General features: G+C 20.3%; 6 protein-coding genes across 27 annotated transcripts; 4 read left to right on the forward strand and 2 right to left on the reverse strand.

Moving 5' to 3' along the window:
* The first annotated feature begins 66 nt into the window (after positions 1-66).
* On the forward strand, positions 67-4025 carry LOC100863972 (protein phosphatase 1L). Its single transcript, XM_003695417.4, has 8 exons — positions 67-364; positions 655-900; positions 1026-1223; positions 1932-2222; positions 2293-2449; positions 2526-2656; positions 2725-3032; positions 3118-4025. Exons 1-8 carry the CDS (start codon positions 329-331, stop codon positions 3200-3202), a joined length of 1452 nt encoding a protein of 483 aa, XP_003695465.1. The 5' UTR covers positions 67-328; the 3' UTR covers positions 3203-4025.
* On the reverse strand, positions 3047-9991 carry Atg4a (Autophagy-related 4a). 12 transcript variants are annotated; one of them, XM_086911884.1, is made up of 10 exons: positions 8189-8574; positions 7905-8084; positions 7669-7839; positions 7239-7416; positions 7089-7168; positions 6857-7008; positions 6684-6762; positions 6362-6516; positions 6093-6255; positions 3047-3277 (listed from the first exon to the last, which is right to left on the reverse strand). In XM_086911884.1, the coding sequence occupies exons 2-10, from the start codon at positions 8005-8007 to the stop codon at positions 3252-3254; spliced, it is 1107 nt and encodes a 368-aa protein (XP_086768010.1). In that variant the 5' UTR covers positions 8008-8084; positions 8189-8574; the 3' UTR covers positions 3047-3251. The 12 variants fall into 12 exon arrangements, with proteins under 12 accessions (XP_086768010.1, XP_086768008.1, XP_086768009.1 ...); XM_086911882.1 differs by having other exon boundaries at positions 7905-7976; positions 8189-8564; XM_086911883.1 differs by having other exon boundaries at positions 8176-8550.
* Positions 9288-17706, forward strand: MFS9 (major facilitator superfamily transporter 9). Of its 10 annotated transcripts, none has more exons than XM_086911873.1 (11): positions 9288-9518; positions 12213-12297; positions 12692-12750; positions 12999-13182; positions 13697-13930; positions 14104-14406; positions 14582-14705; positions 14786-14919; positions 15087-15229; positions 15440-15560; positions 15626-16415. In XM_086911873.1, exons 3-11 carry the CDS (start codon positions 12698-12700, stop codon positions 15803-15805), a joined length of 1476 nt encoding a protein of 491 aa, XP_086767999.1. In that variant the 5' UTR covers positions 9288-9518; positions 12213-12297; positions 12692-12697; the 3' UTR covers positions 15806-16415. The 10 variants fall into 10 exon arrangements, 9 of the variants coding, with proteins under 9 accessions (XP_086767999.1, XP_012344677.2, XP_086768002.1 ...); XM_086911876.1 differs by lacking the exon at positions 12213-12297 and having other exon boundaries at positions 9310-9518; positions 15626-15823; positions 16060-16415; XR_015293281.1 differs by lacking the exon at positions 12213-12297 and having other exon boundaries at positions 9314-9518; positions 15612-15823; positions 16060-16415.
* Positions 16831-21397, forward strand: LOC100864405 (uncharacterized). Of its 2 annotated transcripts, none has more exons than XM_012489225.3 (7): positions 16831-17494; positions 17623-17792; positions 17878-18087; positions 18162-18538; positions 18664-19020; positions 19163-19936; positions 20061-21397. In XM_012489225.3, the coding sequence occupies exons 1-7, from the start codon at positions 17358-17360 to the stop codon at positions 20820-20822; spliced, it is 2787 nt and encodes a 928-aa protein (XP_012344679.2). In that variant the 5' UTR covers positions 16831-17357; the 3' UTR covers positions 20823-21397. The 2 variants fall into 2 exon arrangements, with proteins under 2 accessions (XP_012344679.2, XP_086767998.1); XM_086911872.1 differs by having other exon boundaries at positions 16854-17494; positions 17626-17792.
* A 479-nt stretch (positions 21398-21876) lies between these two features.
* Positions 21877-23703, reverse strand: LSm1 (U6 snRNA-associated Sm-like protein LSm1). The gene is made up of 4 exons (XM_003695421.4): positions 23571-23703; positions 23375-23491; positions 22807-22991; positions 21877-22734 (listed from the first exon to the last, which is right to left on the reverse strand). Exons 2-4 carry the CDS (start codon positions 23418-23420, stop codon positions 22561-22563), a joined length of 405 nt encoding a protein of 134 aa, XP_003695469.1. The 5' UTR covers positions 23421-23491; positions 23571-23703; the 3' UTR covers positions 21877-22560.
* Positions 23654-25125, forward strand: l(3)neo43 (cytochrome c oxidase assembly protein COX16 homolog l(3)neo43). The gene is made up of 3 exons (XM_012489108.3): positions 23654-24329; positions 24397-24505; positions 24893-25125. Exons 1-3 carry the CDS (start codon positions 24226-24228, stop codon positions 24965-24967), a joined length of 288 nt encoding a protein of 95 aa, XP_012344562.1. The 5' UTR covers positions 23654-24225; the 3' UTR covers positions 24968-25125.
* Positions 25126-25982: the final 857 nt, after the last annotated feature.

Below are 25982 nucleotides of genomic sequence, written 5' to 3' on the forward strand. Positions count from 1 at the left end.
TTAATTATGAATAATATGGAATATTGTAATGCCGCTTAATAATGTTTAAAATTGCGGCGTGAGGTCAAACATCTATCTACAGCAACGTTTGTAATTTGGCATCGTCTGCTGTAGATACTAAATAGTGTACAGATTTTTTCCTGAAACTCTTAAAGGTTTTTTGAAACGAACGATTATACGAATTTTCGATAATTTTTTAATTTTTTATAATTTTCATGCATATTTGGTGCTCTATAATATTTATTTGTTCACAAATAATTATCAGCATAATTGACATACAAATTTATAAAAAAACTGGCTTAATTCAAGATATTTTTTGTATTAGATTATGGATGACGAACTAGAAGACAAGATTTTATATCAGGTAATAAATAAAAATAACCAAGTATGTTTGTTTTTTTTAGAAAAATATTTTTTGTAAGAACATTTATTCGATCTATAATTTCGCGTGATTTGTATTCAAAAATAGATTGATTGCTCTCAAATTTTTGTATAAGACAGTCTAAGTTCATCTCCCATTTTTTTATTAATCAATAGTAGATAATAATATTTATTTATCTGAATATGTTTGAACATTTGAAATTCAGTTATAAAATTTTCTTTATAAATATCAAACACTATCATTAATTTTATATTTATGGGATTGTGTAACAGACATATGTATCATACATGAAGCTAGTATCAAAGTTTGCAGTGGGTATTCCCACAGGATTAAATGCTGGAATAAATACTCCTTTGGGTTATTTTTGGAGGATCATGAGAGTGTATGCATTTAAACCAGAAGTGTTAATTTGTGGTGCAGTTTTGGCAATAATTTTATTTTATATACAAGCTGTTGATGTATGGAGCCGATCATTGTTAGGTAGAATTCAATATACGCTTGGTCGTACAACATCAAAAGTATGTAAATTAAAAAATAAATTATATATAATTTGTAATTAAATAGATAACATTAGTTATATAATTGAATTTTATAAATATTTATTTAAAAAATTGTTTATTATTTAATATTTTATCTTTTTTAGGTATCAAAACTACAATTTTTAGTTAATGATTCTGTAAATAATGGAGTGAAACTTAGTTGGGAATTAAAACAAGGACATATTGCTGCATATGCAGTTCAAGGTCATAGAGCTCGTATGGAAGATCGTTTTGTTGTAAATGAAGATATGAACAATACAGGTGTATCTTTATTTGCAATATTTGATGGACATGGTGGAGAAGTAAGTTAAAAAATATTCAAGAAATTTATTTAAAAATTATAAAAATTTAATCAATTGTAACATTAATAGCATATTTTTAAAAGTTTATTTATTGAAAATAATATTTTTAAAAGGTTCATTTATTGAAATTTTATATAATATTTTAAATTCTTATTGTAATTTTTTTATAATATTACTGATATGATGTGATGATAGTCTTTCAAAATTGCAGATTAGAGGCACAAAAATAAGGTAAAAATTTCTTGCAATGGTAAATTTATTCAGACATAATAATAGAAAATTAAATTAAAAAATATAAAATCAAAATATAGATTTCAACAATATATAAATACTTATATTATAAGTAAACATATGTATATCAATTATTTAGAATTTACATCATTATAGATTAATTTCAAATGTTATTACATTTTTGTTATTATTTATATAATTACTTAAATAAAAAAATTTAAATATTATAATAGTATGCATGCAAAAATAAATTAACAGAAACATTATGTTCTTCATATATTAATATTTTTAGTAAAAAATACAATGTATATTGATAGTTAAATTATATAGTTAATGTAATTGTAGTTTATTATTTGTCACTATTTTTAAATATAGCAAAAGATATTATTAAAATATATAGTATATTGATATGCTAATATTCTAAATCTTTTTAATATTTATAAATACAAAATAAAGATATATATTTTTTTTTAATAGTTTGCAGCAAATTATGCTCGTGATAAACTTATTCCAAATATTAATAAAAAAGTGATTGAATTGAAAAATATGATAGCTGGTAAAACATCATATGTATCAGAAAATATACAGAAAAATGAAGAAATAGCAAAAAAGGAAGAAAAAAGTGATGTAGGATATCTTGAACGTAAAAAATCTTTTCGTAAAACTGTGAGCACATCATTGACAGATGATTGTAAAAAAAATGTTGATGTAACTGATCCAGAATTGCTTGATAAATTGGATAGTTTACAAAGACCAATAACAAGAGAAGTATGATTAATTATTATTTTTTAAACATAAGTTACAAAAAAATATTTATTTTTTTTGTTTTAATTGTAAGATAAGACCATGCAGAACAACAGAAAAGCCTCAAAAAATAGATATTGCAAATTATCTTGATGGAAATAAAATAAACTATGGTAGATTATTAACTGATGAAGTATTAGCAGTGGATAGATTATTAGTTGAAGCTGCTAAGAAAAACATGGATATAGCTGGTAATCATATATATATTTTTATAATTTTTATTAAATTTCTTTAAATTTAAAAATAATTTTTTAAAATTTTTATAAGGCACAACTGCTTTGATTGCTCTTCTAGAAGACAATAAATTAATTGTAGCAAATGTTGGAGATTCAAGAGGTGTGATGTGTGATGGAAGAGGAAATGCTATACCCTTATCTTTTGATCATAAACCACAACAAGTACAATTTTATTTAAATAAATCGTATTTATTACTAAAATATATTTCATTTTTAAAAATAATTTCTAGGAAAGAGAAAGAAAAAGAATAAATAAAGCTGGTGGTTTAGTGACATTCAATGGTGTGTGGAGAGTTGCTGGTATATTAGCAACTTCTCGAGCTTTAGGAGATTATCCATTAAAGGATAAAAAATTAGTTATTGCTGATCCTGATATTTTAACTTTTGATCTTAGTGATCATAATCCAATGTTTATTGTCTTGGCGTCAGATGGGTTATGGGATACATTTACAAATGAAGAGGCTGTTGCGTTTATTAAAGAACGCATAAATGAACCACATTTTGGTGCAAAAAGTATTACATTACAAAGTTATTACAGGTAATAATATATAATTTAAATTTACAATTTTCTTTAATCAATTTAGTTGTTTTATACATTATACATTTGTTTTTTTTATATATAGGGGTTCTGCTGACAATATCACTGTAGTTGTAATTAATTTAAAAGATCGTAAATATAGCATATCAGAGGCCAAAAAAAATCAATAATGTAATATATAATGAATTTGTTTTTTTCCAAAGATATTCTAGTCATTAATTATACATTAACGACTAAGTGTAAATCTGGAAAAAAATAAAAATATACTTTTGTTTGTGTAATATAAAAATATAATTTCATTCTTTATAATCACGTTAATTTATATTATATATTGTATTATATAATATTTCGTTTAAATTTAATTATGATTGTTAAATAATATTGTTGTAATGTAAAAACATAGAATATTTATTGAAAATTTGATAATTACAGCATAATGTAATTTATTATAAATTATTATATAAATATTTTTATATAGAAGATTCCGTTTATTTGAGCCACCAATTAATCAGGCAGTCATTTATTTGAGATTAAGCTTAAAGAATAAAAATTAATCATTTGTAGTTTTCCTCTTAATTGGGACAGCATATTGTAATAGATGATTCTAATAGTATAGAGAAGATAACAAGGGACAATACAAGGAATATTTTCCTCCCTCATTCCATCCATAGTTATCATATTATATAATTTTATTTAATCAAAACATATGCTTATCTATATAATTGTATGGATCTAATTAAAAATAACCAATCATTCCCTTGTCTTGTCATCTTTTCTAAGTCGCACTATTTATATTTTGCATTCTTTTTTTTTTGTTTTTGTTCATTATAATTTTATTTTTCTAGGAATTTTTTTAACTAATGTTAATTGTGCATATATTTCAGAATCAAATAGAATATGTTGAATATTGTAATTTTTAAAAATTGTTTTTTTTTTTTAATTTTTCAAGTTAGAATGTAATAATATGTAACACAATAAAATGCTATATAATAATTTATAATTGAAAAAATTATTATATATTGGACAAAATAAAAGATTACCTGCCCTATACAAATATTTAATGTATATTTCTCATAAATAGATTAATTAATCAGGTCAAGAGATTCAATGTCCCAAATAATCGGAATCCACTGTATTATTAAAAAGTATTACAAAATTTGTAAAATCATTTTTTAATTATAATACGCACATGTTTTATATTATCAAAATCTTGTTTATTATTACTAAAAATATAGCAACAATTTTAAACTGTATATTTTATTTTATTATATAAAATTTAAAATACAGAAAATTTTATGCTATTCAAATAAATACATTTAGTTGTTTATAAAGAGCAGCCAAAATTTATCTTATATGTAGATTATACTACAAAATTCTTTTATTAAAAATTATTAAAAATTCCATGTTTGTATATGTGTAACTATATATTATTTATATATCACATGATTATTAATTTTTACTTTTTAATAAAATGATAATGTAACAAGTATTAAGAAAACCACTATTAATAATAATAGTTTATGATAATAATAGTAATTCTTTTTTTATAAATTTTTATAAAAAAGTAGATATATTTTTATTAAATTGCAATAAATTTCATTATAATTTGAATGCAAATTTAACTATTAGATATAATAACATAATATTAAAATAGTTTTAAGAATAAATATATAGAAATAATAATATTTTTGTTGATTTATAAAATTTTTAATGATAAAACTTTGAATTATAAAATATTAATAAATATTTTTAATCAAATTTTAGCTAATAATTCTATGCATCTTATGTAAATTTGAAATTGTAAAGATTTGTATTATTAATTATTTCTATAAAATTAAAAATCTATTAATGCAAATAATATATAATATTAATCAATATGAAAATCAATTTATTTTTGTATATATATATATATATAGAAGATAGAATAAATATATATATATATTCTATATTTAAACTTTAGCATTATAAATTATTAGCATATATTTGAAATAAATAATGTAAAAAGTTTTATTTTTAAGAATTCAATTTGATTTTCTTAATATTTTAAAACTTATGAAATATATTTATATATCACCATTAAAATCATCACATGCATTATTTGTTAAAGAAGGCAAAAATTTTAAGGACATGAGTATTTTTATGTTTAATTTTTGTATTAAATCTAATTCATTATATAATTACTATTTTAGAAAATTTTGATACTTTAAGATATTTTTAAAATTAATACAAAATTTAATTATAATTGGAAGAGAGACAAATGAATATTATACATATTTTATATTTAAATATTTTTATATAAAAGATTCTGCTAAAATAAATTTATTTTAAACATAACATATTTTCATCTTTAGATTTTTAAATACATAATTATTAATAATAATTTAATCATTTACAACACAATATATATTAATATTATATATATATTTTTATAATTGATATAAAAAGTAAGTACATTCTATATTTTTTGTGAAATTAAATATAATTTATATTTTAGAAATATCTTTTTTTATAGAAAATTTTGCTTATATCAAAATTATTTTATATTAACAATGCTATTATTAACAATATAAATAAATTACTCATGTCCAAAAAACTTATAAATATAAGTAATATATACAATATTTAAATTATTTGGTATAAATTATTTTATTATTCAATTTTCAGTACTGAAATAGTACTAGTTAAGTATTGAATGAATGGTTGTATTTTATGTATGAATGGACCATTTCACTCTTTGATGTTATATATACATTATTTATATCGTAGATTTTGTTAATAATGAAATATCAACCAAGTAATTCAAAATCTTCATCAGATGTATCACATTGTGGATCTACATGTTCAAAATCTACAACTATAAAAAAAATTTTTAAAATCTATATATAAAACTATAATAAATTTAATTGTAACATTTAACATCTAAGATTTATTTATACTTTATATATATATTATATAAAATATAATATATATGAAATATAAAACTTCGAATTATTTATATTCTTATAAATATATAAAATTTTAATTTTTTTATTAATATTGTACAAATTTAAAAATACTTACAACTTGAAGCTGCTATTGCTTCTGAAGCAACATCTTCAACTGACCATTGTGCTAATCTCTCTGCACATAATTCAAGTAAAGGTTGCTTTTCTGGTGTTATTAATTCTTCTTGAATAAATTTGCATAAAGATTTAAAGTCTTTTTCAGTTGCACAAAAAAAACACTAAAATGATTGATGATATTATTTTCTTATTTCTTAAAAATATATTGTTATTAATTATTTAATTTTCTGATTAGTTTTTAAATAATAGAATTAATTATTTACTAACAAGTGCTACAGAAGGATCTATCTCTATAATAGGAATACGACCAGAAAATTTACAATGATAGGTAGCATCCATTTCAATTTCTTCTTCTTCTAGTTTTTTGGCAACACTACCTGATTTTTGTGTTGTATGAGGATCTAAATAAATCACTTCATTTCCTACAAATAACATTGAAATTAACCAAATTTAATTATCAATTTATTACAAAATAAATATAATAAAAAAAATAAATAAATCAATTTTCGTAAATAATCTCTCTAATTAAATAATTCATTTAATATAATTTAATTTAATATTTAATTTTTATTTTTAAATGCATTCATACCGACACATCCTATAAAATATAATGCATGAGTGGGTTTTCCTCCAATTACTCCTAGAGATTGTGGAATTTTGAACGATGTCTGAAAAATTATAGGTATGAATAGATTATCCTTAACTTCATCCATATTTCACTCCAATTTTAGCCATTCATGCAAGAATTTATTTCTTTATTACTTTAAGACCATTTATGTAGATAGGATTAATCTCGCTTAACCCAAGGCGAAGGGGTATTAAAAGTAATAAAGGTTTCCATTGGCTAGGTGCTTTTAATGGAGCATCACCATCAGCTTCCACTGTTGTACCTCCTTCTACTCTACATTGTTTTACTATAAATATTTAATTATATTTTAAAGTAAAAAAAGAAAAAAAATACGAACAGATTAAAATAAAAAGTTTAATCACTTACAAATATCATTAACTATTAATGTATTGTCAAGAGCAACATGTATAGTGATTGAACTCCATTCATCAAACACAACTAATTTTCTAAAAATTACAATTTGATAAAATATCAAACCTTATATATATAAATATTTAAAATATAATAAATATATACTTTAATACTTGTGCTACTGTATTAGGACCAAACCATTGACCAACTTCTTTTCCTTCTGATGCTCCCATTAATGCAATTTGATGAATAGAAAAAGGAGCATTTCTTTTGTCTTCAAAGCGTTCTAGAATTTTCAGATACGTACTATTTCTAGTTTCCAGATTCCATTGCCAATCTCTACCTATTTTATATATATTTAGAGATTATTATAGATATTTATATAATAGTTATTTAATTATTTAATATTTAAAAATTAAATTTTTATAATTTTAATTTATAGTCATTTTTGAATTATAATTTATAAAATAATTTAATCAAATTTATTAATCAAATTTTATTAATACATTCAAGAATAAAAAGTATATTTAAAATAATAGTAAAAATATTAAATGATATAATAAAATTAATAAATTTAAATAAAAATAAAATTTACCTAAATGTAATATAATTAAAGCTTGACCAAGAACCATTTGACCACATCTTAACATACAACCCCAACCTTTATCAGATGTAAATGTAGAATTGTAACCACCAATAGGTACAAAATTTTTTCGATAAGTAAACCATAATTTGGATCTTATATCCCTACGAATTGCGTCGAGTTCTGAAATTTAAGATCTTACATATCTAATTTATTAAAGATCTCTTTAATGTAACTGTCTATTAGACCTCTTATGGCATTATATTTTTTTCCTAGAACCCAAACTGGTTCATCTGTTTGTGGTATATCCTCTGGTTCGTCTGAAATATTTTGTGTGAAAAGACTGTCCATTTTCACAATATATATAAATACTATCTACGTGATTTAAAATCCTTCAATCTATTGTAAAGATGAAATGCTTTGTTACTCTACAATTATACATAAAGGAGAATACAGTTTTTTTCTACAAAAAAAGGAGCAATTGAAATAGGTTAAGTATTTATCAAAATGATATTCTACATAATACAACCACCTTCAACTTGGCAAAATGAGCATTGGTCATTGCTCATTGAGCGTAGATTTCATTGTTTTGGTAAATAACTAATATGATGATGTTATTTAACTTTAAAAAAATGTCAATAATGCCATATCAACAATCCAGTTGATTAATAAAGATTTAAGAATATAATCGAAAACAGTTTTAATTCATGTAAATTATGATATCGTGTAATAAGATAACATGAAACATGTGTTATTTTAATTCAAAATATTTCGTTTTAAAAATAATGAAGTGAGAAATATCTTTTTTGTATTCAAATAAGCACATATTAATTCCATATATCTGACTTTTTATTTCACTTTGCTAAATATGTATTTTAAATACTTCTTCTTTACACTAGATGGCATACATTTTCACATACTATATATATACATATATGAGCAGATATTATAAACTTTTTTATGCATACATATTCATTTGTTTATTGTTTTCATTAAATAATTATCAAGATTAAATTTTTTTGTCAATTTTTTTCAATAAATTATATATGATAAAAAAGAATACATGATCTTCATAATTTTTTAAAATGTTCTATTTTTATGTTTTCAATATTTGTTGATATTAACAATATAAATAATTTGCATATATATCGAAATAAAAATTTATTTTTTTCTGTTTTTAATTCTATTCTGAATTAAATGGTTTTTTAAATCAAATAATAATATATAAAATAGAAAGATAATAACAATTATTAATATAATTATAATTAATTTTTAATATATTATAAAAATAAAAAATGTAAAAAAATATAAAAAATTATACATTTTTAATAATTTAAATTTTATAAATATGTAGAAATATTTTTTCTCAAATTATCAATTATTTAAAAAAAAATGAAATATTTGTATAGAATATTTTACTTAAAATAATTCAAAAAGCTAGTAGTAAGTCAAATGCTAATAGCGGGATTACCGGAAAAAAAAGAAATATTTACGAATTATTGCATACTAAAGATATTGCATAATATTCGAACTGTTACAAATGTAATACGATATTGTGATTGGTGTCTCACAGAGAACAATTTCCAGCCTTCTATATGTTCAACTTTACCTGTACAGTTCACTACTTACCTACTTAACATTTCCGTTTATTTCAAACAGTTGCTTATGGCCATTTAACGCATACTATTGCGGAATTTCTTACTAGTTCTTGAGTAATGTTACAAACATATTTTGTAATTTTTTACTAATATTATAATTATATAATAATATGATTTTTACTTTTTTCATATTGTAAATTTGTAAATAAGTGATAAATAAAATTTTTGTGACGTTTATGGATTTGTTTAAAAAAATTAATAACAGTAAGTAAATAATTATAATTCAAATATGAAAATAAATTTAATTTGCATATAATGAAAAGAAAGTATTATTTTTTTTTTAAATTAAATGATTATTGATTTGATATTAATTTTTTAAAATTGAAATAGATAAAATTATTTAAAAATTCAATGTAACATTTTATAATATTTAAAATATTTAAATAAGATATTATATATAATTATATATAAGAAAAAAATTATTATAATTATATTTTGAAAAAGTTATTAACAAAAATATTAGAAAAGTTTATTTATATTTATAAAGTTATATTAGACTAAGATTAATATTAGCGATATCACGATAAGTAAATTTTTAAATAAAACTAATAAATTAAAATTTGGGAAAAATATTCAATTAACTTTTACATATCCGGTTTTAGATTATCTTTAATCAAATGCCATTTCGATTTTTTTATTAATTAAATGTCCCGTTGTACTGTTCTCTTTCATGAACTGGATTTCCTTGAGACTTTCTATAGATATTGTAATGATATTTTATATATATATATATATATAATATGATTATATCATTATATATGTATATATAAATTTTTGCATAAGGATATCGATTTAATGAATTATTTTTAATGAAAATTTTTATATGAAAAAAAATTATTATATATTTTATATTTAAATAACGAAAAGTATTACTATATTAAAATATTACTATATTAAATTTTAATGCTATGAATATCTATATTTATATTTAAATTATATCTAAAATAAAAATCATTTTTATGAATTACTATACTACAGTGCATAATTCATTAACTACGATATTATAACTTGACATGTAGATATGCAATATGATTCATTTTAGTTTATAATTCATGAAATTTCTTTTGCTTCTCGTGATGTTGAAATTCGCTAAGTTACTCCGAAAACATATGATTAAATAATATGCAAATGTATTTGTAATAAAATGTTAATTATAACAATTGATTTAATGAATTCTAATTTATAATACAATCATATTATAATTTAATTCTTCTATTAAATTTTTTTATGAAGTTTTAAAATTTCAAATATTCTAAAAAAATTATTTTTCTTCATTATTTATCATTTAGTAATATCACTTTATTTAATATTAAATTTAATTTCTTTATAATTTGTGAAATATTCTAATTTCTGAGAGAAGAAGATCTCTGTATGAGAGAAATTCTAAATTCTAAATTTATGATCTATAATTAATTCTAGTAATCTAATTGAACTCCGGTAATACATTAAATTAATTTTATTTAACGTAATAAAATCATTCATCAATCAATATTTTGATCGAGCAAAATACCTTTTCTAAAAGATAAAAATAAAGTCTTATGTGCTATACAATGAAGAACAATTTTTTTATTGACATTTGTTTATATTTATATCATATGAGATTTCATATTAATTACTTATAATATATATATATATATATATATATATATATATATATATAATCTAAATAAAGATTAAATGCATGAATATTTAATTATTTTTTGTTATCGATAAATTTTATGTAAACGCATATCCAATAATCTTTTATAAAGTTTTGAAATAGAGTATAGGAAATGAAAGTGAATGTAGGAATGAAGTACGATCAATAATCTACAGATGCAAATATAATCCTATCGTTCATGATCATGATTAGATACAATCATGAATACTTTTCATTGACATTTTTAAATTTTCAATTTATCATTTATGAATAATTTGTGTATAAAATTTAATGAATATGTTAAAACATAATCTATCATGTGTGGATAACTATTATATCAAATATAGTAAGTATTTAAAATAAAATTAATAAATAAATAAATTTAAATCAAAGTAAAATTAAATAAAATTACAATAATATTAATATATATTATTATCGATTTTAAATCTATATAAATAAAAAAACCGTGAATTAAATCAATTATTTTTAAATCAGTAAATTAAAAAATAATTAAAATAATTGTTATAAATTTTATTTGTACAAATATACAAAATAATTTTCGTCTTTTTGTCTAATAATAGAACAGTAACTTTAATTTGAATTATGAATACGCGCTTTTATAATTTAGTATCCGATATTATTTAAAAAAAAAAGAAAAATAACAGATATATTTTTGAATTCTTTAAATCTATAATTTATATAATCTATAATTATAATAATATGTGCAGGTGTGTAATATAATATATATATAATACGCTTTAAGTATATATTTACCTCAAATATGATAAAATGAAAAATTACTTAACTGTTAAATTTGACTGTTGGTGGAAATACACATATGTTATCATAACTGTTGCTTTGCGTAACAGGTTGTAATATTTACTGTGTAAAAGCTTTGTGAATATATCAATAGAATGTCTACAGATATCAGTGTACTTGAAAAATTAATTTTCTATTCAAATAAGATATCGTAAAGTATAAAAACATAACAATTATTTGAATTATAATTGTTAAAATAATTTGAATTTATTACGATATTTTCATTAATATGCACGATATTGCAATATGGTTTCTATTGTCTCTTGTACGAATGAAAAGAATTTGAAATTACAAATGATAAAATGATTGTTGATTAATTTTCTAATAATAACTCGTTTTTAGTTTTGAACAAAAATATTATTTATTATGATTCTTGTTATTCTATTTAAAATTTAAATATTTGTTTCTTTTTTTTTATTTTTTTTTTATTACATTTCTAGTGAAACAACATGAATTGATTTGCATCGTTTTCTTTGTATATTGTCTGCTTAGTGTGGAACTTTCTACTTTCGAAGTATACTATTTGTAAGTACATATGTAATACAAATATGTATATAGGTCATTGTAATCTTTTCTTCGATTTTAATAGCTATAATTTATATTCATATAATTATATGCATTACTTTAATTTTAGTCTATTATTTATTATAAAATAAATTTATATTAATAAATTGAAAAATTAAAAATTAAATATTATATTCATAATAAATTTTTTTAATATGAACAATATAATTAAAAAAATCTTATCTTAAGTTATTAGCTTTCGTAATATTTAATTGGAAACACATTATTACATACTTTTTAAGATTTTATCTGGTTTGTAAGCATGTAAATAGAGATACGTATCATAATTCTTTTATAACTTTGTCATAATTTATTAGATTTCTCTGAATTTCATCTAAAATTAGTAATCTTTCAGGAAACGATGGAGAGAAAAAAATCTTCGATTGAGTCTTGCAAAGATACTGACTATGGAACGTAAGTATTACAACTAATTATCCCATTGCAATGAAATTGATAAATTGTTTTTGTTTATCTTTGTTTATCTCAACAAATAACTCAAATGTATAAATACATTAATACATAATGTTTCATATTTAAATAATAATAATAATTAATTTAAAAAATATTTTTTTATTTAAGAAAATTTTTTATTGTTTAAAAAATTAGAAATTATATTTATTTAATGCGAGATATTAATATTTATAATATTGATAATCTTTAAGTGTCAAATACGAAGATGAACTTGTATCTTCCTGGAAATTTTGGAAAAAAAGAAGATATGTAGTCGCAGTATTAACATTTCTCGGATGTTTTACATCTTATATTCTTCGAGTCAATTTAAGTGTAGCCATCGTTGCGATGACTGCGGAGGTTCGCAAAATTGATGAAAATGGAATTGAATATTTCGTAAGTCTGAATTAAATTTTAATTAGTTTAAGATCAAATTTTTATTATTATTTCGTACAAATTTTTTTTTTGTTTTTATTATAATTATAAGATATATATAATTTACTATAATTATTTTATTGTTTTATTGCTCCAATATAAAAATTTTAAATTAAATTCTATCAAAATTATGTATTACATATTTACATATATCTCTCATCATATTGGAAATATTATAAGATAAATAAATTAAAATTTGATTACAGATTTTAACATTTATCATCATAAATTCATAATGTATTAATGGTAATATATTAATGCAAAGAAATTTATTTGCAATTAAAATGAAAAATTTCTCTTATCTCTTATCTTTTAATGCTGTGTTATCGTATTTTCTATATGCTATACTCAATAAATTATTTATTTATGATTTTTCAATGATTACGATTCATCATAAATTTTTGGAAGCTTAAAAAAAAAAAAATATACTGTAATAGATAATAAATTTTAACTATAAAATACGTGTTATTTACAGGAAAAAGAATTCGACTGGGATTCAAAAACACAAGGACTAGTTTTAAGTTCCTTTTTTTATGGATATATAAGTACTCAATTACTTGGAGGATTGCTTAGCACACGTATTGGCGGAAAAAAAGTTTTCGGTTTTGGAATCGCAATTACTGCTTTTCTTACAATTATCACACCACCTTTAGTTAAAGTGAGCGTTTACATTTTGCTCGCTTTGCGAATCATAGAAGGAATTTGTGAGGTAGATGATATTTAATTTTTAATTATTTAAATTATTTTATTTAATAAATAAATCCATAATTATTATGTTAAAGAATTGGAATAATTATAGAATTATTTCTTTTAAAGATATGTATATATAATATGTTATAAAATAGGTACAATATATCATAGAAGGTAATAATTTGAATTCAGGGTGTAACATATCCTTGTATACATGCAATATGGGCACAATGGGCACCGCCATTAGAAAGGTCAAAATTAGCAACCATTACATTCTCCGGAAGTTTCTTTGGAACTGTATTTGCCATGCCAGTTGCCGGATTGATGACTGAATATCTTGGTTGGCCTTCTGTTTTTTATGGTTTTGGAGGAGCTGGTCTTATTTGGTTTTTTTATTGGTGGATAGTCATTAAGGATAGACCAGAGGATGATAAATCTATTTCAAAAGCTGAACTTGAATATATTAAAAATAGCCTTGGAAATTTGAAAGAAGAAGTAAATGTTAAAAAAAATTAATTACAATATTATTAATTTTTATTTTTATTATCAATTTTACTTTTAAAACTTAAATAATTTTTTTTTTCAAAAATTATACGTATACTATTTTTTAGTTTTTCGCTTTTATAAATTATTGCCAATAATTTTTATAATTTTTATAATTCTCCTATAGAAAATTAAACATCCATGGAAAGCTATGCTTACATCTCCACCAGTTTGGGCAATTATCGTAGCTCATTTTAGCGAAAATTGGGGTTTTTATACTATGCTTACTCAGTTACCAACATTTATGAATGGTTAGTTGATATTTAATAAAATGGCCAGTTAAATAAACATATTCAACAATATAAATTATATTTAAATAATTTATCTTTAGATGTACTTGATTTCAAATTGGACAAAACTGGATTTTTATCTGCATTACCATATTTAGCTATGACTTTCGTTGTTCAATTTTCTGGGCATCTAGCAGATTATTTAAGAGTGAAAAAAATTTTAACGACTACGCAGGTCGGTTATTAAATATTTAAAATTTTTAAATTTTAATTTTCTTTTTATCTTGTTAATATTAAAAATATTTTAAAATGACAACATTAATTTATTGTTTTCAAATTTTTCAATTTTATTTTTTATACGAAGAAAATATGAAAGAAAATATTATACTTATTATGTTTTAGGTGCGTAAATTATTCAATTGCGGGGCTTTTTTATTTCAAACTATATTTATGACCTGTACAGGTTTCATTTCAACAACAGCAGGAGTTGTTATTTCTATCACTATAGCTGTTGGTCTTGGTGGCTTTGCATGGTCAGGTTTTGGGTAATTTTTTATAAATTTTATATATAAAAATATAAATATAGAAGAAAAATAAATAAGAGATAAGAAAAAATACTTATAAAAATACTATAAAATACTATTTATTATATAAAATATAAATATTATTATATTTTTATTATATAAATATTATTAAAAAAGAAAAAAAAATTTTTTTATACATATTTCATATTCTATAATTTTTTTTTATTACAGAGTAAATCATTTAGATATTGCTCCTAAGCACGCAAGTGTGCTTATGGGAATAGGAAATACTTTTGCCACATTACCTGGAGTTGTAAGTCCTATTATTACTGGATATATTGTTCAAAACAAAGTGAGTTTTAATTATAAAATATTTATCTTCAATTAAACTTTAATAATAAAGAAATGTTTATACAGAGTTCTGAAGAATGGAGAATAGTTTTTATCATTGCTGGTGCAATTTATTTAATAGGAGCTATAATATATGGTTTATATGCATCTGGTGAAAAACAAAAATGGGCACAAGAAAATGAAAAGGAAAATATAGAATCAAAGAGATCTTATGATAATCCAGCAATGGAAATAGATAATTTATAGGATAAAAAAATTCTATTGGTAATTACATCAGTATTTATGATATATATATATATATAGAATCATTGAATATTTGACTATTTTTATTGTATATATATGTTACAAATTATTTTTTTACCTAAATTTTTAAATCTTAAATTTTTATGCATAAAAAAATTGAACATAAAACATTTTATCAAATATATATGTATATATATAAAATATTATAAAATAAATTATTTTAATGAACATTTTGACATTCTATTGTGTTCTTGCAGAAATATTTGTTATATATTTATTATTTATATATATTTTGAAAATAAAACATGAATATATAATATAATATATAATATATAATATATAAAAATATAATTTTTTTTTTAAATTTAATTACTAGCACCTTATATTTTTATAATATATTAAATATTATAATTATTTATAAATATTATAAATATTCATGAATATTATGAGTTGTATTATGAGTTATGGTTCATATTAAAATATTCACGTTATATATATGGAAATATTTTAAAAAATTATCATACATTTGAAGTTAAGAATACAAAATCTATATTTTTTAGAAAATAAAGACACAATGTAAATTTGAAAAAAAAATAAAAATATATTTAATAAACTTCATAGTCCACCAAGAATAAAAATAGACAAGGAAAGCAAATAGCGTAAAGAAGACAAAGAATAAAAATATAAAAATCATTATCATAAATAATGAAAAATATAGAAAAAAAGACAGAAAACAGTGAAAGAGAAAGAAATTAAGAATTGAATAACAGCGACATCTCTTGAATGTTACAGATTTTTTTCTTTAAAAATAAGATAAAATAGAACAAGAATTGAGAATCAGTACTATACTTTTGAGATTTATTTTATTTTATTCTAGAAAAAAGATATCTTTGGCACATCAAAAGATTGTCAGTTAATATCCTATTTTTATCCTTCTTTTACAATTTTCTATCCTTTTTTTCTGTGTTTCATTTACGATACTATGAAGATGGCGCTGATTTCAATATTTTTATTCTATATCTATCTTTATTCATTTGTTTTTCTTGTTTATATTTATTCTACAAATTCATGTATTCGAAAAATGATATCAATTTCTTATTCTTTTCGTTTTCTTTAATTATTTAAAATGACTATTTTTTTATACATCAGAATTTAAAAATATAAAAAAAATTTCTAGAAATCCAAATTAATTAATTAAATTGTTTATCTTTTTTCACGTTATACATTTTGTATAATATCACCACCAGATGGTGCTAAGAATGAAATTTGGTATTATGTTACTATAAAACCGTTATTACTTTGTGTAAATCTGGATAGTTGAGTACTGGTTGATTACGTATTTAACTACGAATGAATGAAAATATTAATGCATTATGTTTTATTTTTCACATTAACTAATTATTTTATAAAAAATAATTTATAATGGGTGCATAAATATCTTATATCAAAATAAAAATCATTCAGTCAGAATGAAAGTAACCGCCGTTAACGAAACGGTAACGAGCGTGTATATAATAATTCAAAGATGTCAGAACGTGTTTAAATTATCTTTATTATGGAATTAACAATGGAAGATTTTAACGATGGTGTGGATGGTAAATTGGCTTTCAGAATGCGAAAAGTCAATCCAGAACAATTTCACACTCTCGTCAAAATGCATCTATCTTTTGAATTAGACCTTAATACCGAAGAGTAAGATGACTTATTTAAATTATTTAAATTTGAATTTAAATGTTGATTTTATAAGATATTTATATTGTTATATTGTTTGCAAAATAAAATATATTTTATAAATTGTAAAATTAATTATTATATTATAGCAGTGACTGCATCAATGAAAAGACGAAATTAAAAAAATGGGGTCTCTTGAGTTTTTCAAAAAAACCTAAATCGACAATTAATTTACAAAAAGGAATTGAAGGTGCTACTTTATCTGAAGATGGAATAAATCAAGTAAAACAATTAATAGAATATTTATCTAAAGAACAAAGTAAGTAAAAATTTATTTACTATAAAAATTTATATCATAAAATATTTAAATAATTTTTTTTTTCATATCTAAATGAAATTTAAAGATATTATTCAAGAAGGTATATTTCGACGTACTGGTAAATTGACAAGACAACAAGATTTAAAAATTGCATTATATCAAAGTAGTCCGTTGAATCTTAGTGATGGTCGATATAGTGTACATGATTGTGCATCAGTATTAAAAGGATTTTTGGCTGATTTATCAGAACCATTGTTATCAGATTTACATTATCCGGCACATTGTCAAATTGCTGGTAAGGAATTAACTAAATTAATTTTGATATAATTTTAATTATGTTATTTTAAAATTTATTATTCTTAATTTTAGAATTATGTAACTCTGATATAAGTGGAAATGATGCTAGATTATTAAGATCTTTGCAATTACTTTTATTGCTTCTACCATCTATAAATAGAGTTTTACTTAAATATATTTTGAATCTTCTTAATAAAACAGCTAGTTTTGAATCTAATAATAAAATGAATTGTGATACTCTTGCTACTCTTTTTACACCACATTTAATGTGTCCAAGAAAATTATCACCAGAAGCTTTACATATTAATTCTCAAAATTTATCATGTTTAGTTGCTTTTATGATTAGAAAAGAAAATGAATTATTTGAAATTCCACCAAAACTAGCTACAGATATTAGAGCATATTGGGTAGAACAAGAAAGAAAATTACTTAGTCCTAAAAATACAGATGTAAGTTTTTTTATCTAAATCTTTAATATAATTTATAAATAACTATAATTTATTAACTATGTAATTTAAATAATTAAGGATAAATAAGGATAATTGTTATATAATTTAAATAATTATTATTACAGTTAAATGAATCTACACAGGATACAACAGGTACAGCACACACAGTTTTCAGTTTTGTGGATCATAAATTAACAGCAAAAGCAAATTCTACACAAGATACTCAGGCAGCATTAGCACAACTTTATGCTCACATACAAGCTATGCCAGAATCAGCTAAAAAACGTAGACTTGTAAAACAATTTAATAAGGAAAATGGTCAAGGAACACCAAGACAAGTTAAGCATTTTCGAACTAAAAGTCTTGGAGATTCAATTAAAAAACATATATTTCAGAAAAAGATTTTGGGACATAAAAAGTTTGATATTAATATAGGTTGCAATATTACTAGATCTAATAGTGAAGAAAATATATTATCATCGGTAAGATATATACAACATATTATTTTCTATGATCAATATTTGTTTATTTCATAACAGCATATTAATTTTATAATGCATGATAGATATTTATAACAATAATATATAATTAATGTATTTTATATGCATGTTTGTTATTATACAGAATTTAGAAAAGTCATTACTTCAAACAAAAGTTTTATTTAGTAAATCAGATGATGAACTTAGTATGGAAAACTATGATACAAATAATGACAATTTTCTTCATACTAAACATATTAGTAATAGCACTGGTAGTCTTAATACTTCTACATTAAGAAGTTACAAAGACAAAAGAAAGGCTGTACTAATGAAATTTATAAATATAAAGGAGGAAAAAATGAATTATCAATATCATAACTGGCCTATACATAAATCAAATAAAGGATCTTATGTTGATGAATCTATAAATTCAAAACCAAGTAATATAAATATATCTTTACAAGATTTTAATAGCAAGGAATTAGAAGATAATAATACTGCAATTAATACTATTAGAATATCTAGACAACTTAGTGAACCACCAGATATGTATTCTTCCCAAAGTACTTTGTATGAAACTAGTAAAAGTGAATTATTTAGACAGAATTCAGAACCTATAATTACAGCACAAAAAGCAACTTATGGAAACATGGCATCCATTACTAATTATATTGAAGATAATAAGAAAATAGTCGAACATTCAAAATTGGAATCTCAAATTGATAGTGCATGTGTACATTTATCTCCTGTTGTAAAGAACAGACTTTGGAATGTATATGTTGCGCATACATCAACACCATCAAATTTATTACGTAAAAGCTTAGTTACTAACGATTATATATTAACTCCTATTACTAATAATGATAAGAGCATGAGTCCAATTACACAAAGTGCTACTAAAATGACAAAAGCTATGCAGGTATGAATTTGTAATATTATTTCTTCTATTATTACATCTATTTTATTACTATTTAATATATTTATTTATAATTTATAATGTATAATTATAAATTTGAATTAGTAATTTTTTATATTGATTACAGGAAACAATGATGACACCACGATCAAGAAAACCAGTAATGATGATTTCTGGATCAAATCTATGTAATCTTGCTTCTGTTAATAATAGTTGGAATCAATATAGTGTGTCTAATAACATACACAGATCAAATATTGATATTATTAGTTCAATGAATTATACTTCAATTCTAGAAGAATCTCAAAAACTCAATAACACAAACAGCGAAATTATATACAGTGGAATTATTGACTTGGAAAATAAAGAAAACTTAGACAAAAATACAACAGAAAAACAAAAATTTGTTACATCGATTACTGATGATTGTTATGCAATCAAACAACAAAGTACTATGTCTATAACAAGCACATTTAGAGAATATTTATTGTCTAGAAGTGTATTAACTGCTAGTCCTGTTGATCTCAGTTTTTCATCGCGTACAGGAGACTTCGAACAATCAGAATCTGATTTAAACATTTTAAATGAAGATGGTCTTTCTGAAAGCTTATTATGTTGTTTAAATGGAAATCAACCAGAATCTGATACTTCTGGTATCGTATCTGGAAGTACGAATAGTGCAAACAATTCGTTAGAAAAAAATGATGAAATAGCAAGCTCACCAAGAAAACGAGCAACTAGTTTACAACGTAATGACTCTAAAAGATCAATAATGGAATTTAAAACATCAAAAAATATACGAGAACAAGGTTTTAGGCATAAACAATTAAGTGAATCAACATTAAATTTGGTAAAAATAAAAGACACATTTCAAGAAACTTCATTTTGATTATGAAATAATCACAATATATGCCAAAAATTAATATAATATTTAAACATAAAAGTTTTAATATGTTTACCTCTATATCTTTATATACATTTATTTTAATAATTTTTATTTTAGACAAGCAAATGAACATAAAAACCTATAACATTGATAGGTTTACTCGTGTTTTTAGAACAAAATTTTAAAGTATATTTTCATTGATTTTTGGGGATTTCCATTACTTTTGTGCTTTTATAATAAAAATAGATTGATACATAAATATGTAATATACTTGAATTCATAATATTTATATAGTAAATAATTTGTACTAAGATGTAATATTTAATACTCTAAAAAGTTTATACATTACATATATTTTGTTAATTTATAATTATTCATTATATGAATAAACTTTTTTGCATAAAAAACAAAAATATTGTAATTATATTTAAAATTAATTAATAAATTCATATATTAAAAAAATAAATTAATGAGTTCATATTAAATGCAATGATTATAAATATATTCATTTCATTTTATATTTAAATGTATTATTTTAACAATATGGAATCAAATTAAAATATATTTTATATAATATTTTTATGTGGTTTTTTTGTAGATCCATAATATAAAGAACATTTATTTTTTAATATAAATAAATATATTATTAATGATATACGATTATATATAATATGAATATATAAATGAATATATATATTCATTTTTTATGATTTTTGTGAATAATATTTTAATTTTATAAAGTCTTAATAGATATATATCTATAATAGACTTAATAAAAAGGAAGATACAATAACTTAAAAATCGTACATTTTATTAATACATTTAAATATATAACATATCTTTATATTTGATATGTAAAAACAAAATACAATATAATATTGTAAAAAATCTAAATAAGTTCAATATCATTCAAACAATATTATATTTAATATTATATAAACAAGAAGACAAAAAATTATAACTGCCAAAGAATGATAATAAATTATTTATCATAAATATATATTATTGAATTAAATCTTACATAATATATTAGATTTTCTAAATAAAATATTTTAAGTTATGAAATGATCTTATATATTTTTAACAAAATATATTTTATACATTTATTAAATATTTAATACATAAGTAACATTTACACATGATATCTTTTATGTTCAATCAAATTTGTAATCAAATTATTCATCTTTATTTTTAATTCGAAGTACAAGGAAATTATTCAAACAAGAATTCTTTATATAAAACAAAGCATTTAAAACTGATCATAGAAAAATATATGATTATTAGTGAAATACATAATCTTTGAATATAATCAATATATTTACTTATGTATTTAATATAGTCAATAAAGACTATATATCAATTATAATAAGTTTTCATTTAAATATAATATTTATATATAGCAGAAATTTAAAGATCTTTAAAAGTATGATACAATTATAGTCCATACATTTTCTACATTATAAATACAGAATTAATATAATAAAAGTAAACTATATAAATTTTCATATTATTGATAGTTTAAGTCAAACTTCAATTGTACTAATATAGTTTCATAGAAAGAAATTGTTGGGCATAATTAATAATTATTTTTATCTTCACAATTATGTAATAGTTACATTTTACAAATTATCACCACTAGATATTATCAGAAAAATAGTGATGTATAACATGAATCACACATTTCGGAATTATGTGAAGATGTGGATGACAAAGTATTAGTAGTTAATGATGTGGATATGGGTCAGAACATATCATCATGACCCATATCTGGAATATATGATAAACCTCGTTCTTTCAAAGTTTTATTTATTAATCTCTTTTGATCTTGTTTTAATTCTTGTTCTCGTCTTTGTGCATCTAAGATATCATCAACAGATACTTCAGTTAATGGTAAATCCCTTTCTTTATCTCTGTCCTATAATAATAATCATAATGTTTTATTAAAAAAAAATTTTTTTTAAATGATATAATTTATATAAGATATTACTATTTCCCCCAAAAGAACAACATTTTCTCCTCTAACAATAAAAATGCCTCTTGGGATATCTCCATATTCTTTGCCAACATGAATTCTTTCAATTGTACGATGGAGTACAATATTAGCAAATTGATCAACACTTCTAAGATATCCAATTAATGTTCTGCCATCTCTTAATAAAACCATAAGTTTTTCTAAACAAGAATTATATATAATATCTCAATGAAAATAATTTTTATCAAATATTAAAAATATTATATATATTATATATATATATACCGAATATTAAAAATATTACAAATATTAAAATAAACAAAGTGTTGTTTTATTGAAAATTTAGAAATTTATGAAAAATTTAAAAAAATATATGAATATAATTTTGATTAAAACAATTTAAATAATATAGTTTTATGAAGTTAATGATCATTTATATTATATTAATAATTTTTTCTTATATAAAATACAGTTATTTTATTAAAAACTGCACTTAATAAGATTAAATGTAAAAATATAATATACCGGTATAACCTAATAAATGAAATATTATTAACGTTATTTATATAATATAAATACGTACTGTCAAGTTCTTCAAGAAGAGATGCCGTTCCTGGCAAAATGTTCATTTTGAAATTTCTTATATTTCTGGCAGAAATATTTTTCAAATTAAAATTAAAACCTTATACGTCAGCTTAACCTGTAGTAAAATTTAAAACTAAAATCATTTTTTTTTTTTTACAGTCCATAATAATTTGAATTATTTTAACTTTTATTACCAAATGAATAATATGAATAAATTTATTTAACTATATAAAGTGAAGATAATAAAATTATAATCATTATTATTTTCACATTTCTCACTTAAAAGATCCATATAAATCGATATATTTCGCTAACTTTTTATTGGTCAAATAAAATCAATTTGAATCACCGAAAAACTAAACAAAAAATATAATTATCATAACTAAAAATATTATTATATTATTATTAACTTTTTATTACAATTAAATTGTATAAATAAATTATTAGATTAGTATAAAAAAATCAAAACATATATATAAAAATAAAAAAAATATGAACATGAAGTAAATGTATATTTTAATTAATATATTTATATATACTTCTTAAATATAATAATATCATTACTTCAAAATATGATAATCATAATATATATTTATTAATTTAACAAATAATTATAAATAATGTATATAAAAAAAATACGTATAAATTTATGTAAACAAGCAAACATTTATATTTTAGATCATTAAATTTATACGAATATTATTTATAATATAACAATAATATTAATAAGAAATGATAATATGATTCAATTAAAATTACAATTATAATATACAATTTTAATATATTCGAAATTGTAATGTATCATTCGTAGTTCATAATTCAAATTTTATAACAGCATATACATAACCTATGATGAAACGATTTCATGAGACAAAATTATTTCGGCAGTTTTTACCATTTATGATACTTGTTATAGGAGGTTCATTTTTCATTCAAGAATTTACAAAATTAAAGTATGTATTTTAATATTTAATAATATAATATTTTAAAAATATATTTTATTTATTTTAATTTTTCTAGGTACAAATATCCAAAAGTTACATCACAGGATTTCAAAATGGAAATGAAACAAAAAGGTATTGAAATGAAAAAATCTTGTACTCTTGAAGAAGAATATGAAAAAATAAAAGTAAGTAAGATTTTAATTAAAAAATTTATCAAATGTATATATTAAATTATATTAAAATAAATATTGAGTATTCAAAAATATAGTTTATTTTTTTAAAGAGGAAATAATTATTTTAAATATTATTAGCAAAAAATTAATAATAAAGATATTGAAATATGAATGAAAATGCGTAATAATAATAGTAACAATGAGAGAGGAAAATAAGATAACAAGATAAAAATTTATTAATACATACTATGTATTATGATGAATGAAAATGCATGATAATACATCTTATTCTTTCATTTATAAAAATAATATTATTATTGTTATTGAACAAAATATTGAAATTATATCAATATATTAAATAATTATATAATGTAATAATGTTTAATTTAATATTTATAGACTTTGGACATTGATAATTGGGAAAATGTTCGTATACCACGACCATGGGAGGAACCAAATAGTCCAAACAATTAAGATTGTAAAAAAAAATTTTTATTTTAGGAAAAAAAATATATATAATATATATATATATAACATACATAATATTATATTTAATATATTTAATATTTAAAAAAAAATATTATGTTATTATTATTATTATAAAAATAAAAATTTTTCAAATTTTTCTTGTATATATACTTCTTTTTTATAATATTATTACTATAAAAAATTGTACTCTCAATTTATTTAGTAAGTTTTCTATGTTGCAAAATGTGATTTTATAAAAATAAAGATTATATTCATCAATATCTTCATAAGTAGCAATCTTCTATTTTTATATGGAATAAATGTTTCATATTAAATTTATTTATTTTCTTGCATTATTAATTCTAAAATATAAATATTTGAATATAATTACTTTTAAAAAAATTTTGTGAATTTTATAATAATTTATAAATGATAAATAATAATTTTTAAATAAAAACTTAATTCAATAATAATTATTATTATATTTGAATAAATATTTTATTATTATTATTATTAATATATTATATTAATAATAAATAATATAAATAGTAAGAATTAATTTATAAAAACATATGTGTATTTTTTTTGTTATAAAATCACTAAATTTAAAATATACTGCCATCTAGCGTTTGTTATTGTGATTTAATAAATTTAAATTCTATATTTTTTTCAATCGTAAATGAGAGGAAATTTTAAATTTTCTGTAAAACTCAAAAAAAAAAAAATAAATATTATGATATTGAAAGTAGAACGATATAAATATTAAATATATTTTGAATATTTACATAGTCATAATATATATATATATATATATATATATGTACGCGCTCATATAATTCATAAATTTTCTATGAAACTCAAAAAAAAATATAAATAGTACAGTTGAAAATAGAACTATATAAATATAAAATATATTTTGATGTGATTATTTACATTATAGTATATACATATACGCTCGCGCACATAAAATTTATATATAAATATATATATATGTATATATATATATATACATTTAGTTATA

Source organism: Apis florea, unplaced genomic scaffold, assembly GCF_048593485.1.
Source record: "Apis florea isolate Af1SG1 unplaced genomic scaffold, ASM4859348v1 contig_3367_pilon, whole genome shotgun sequence".
NCBI lineage: Eukaryota > Metazoa > Arthropoda > Insecta > Hymenoptera > Apidae > Apis > Apis florea.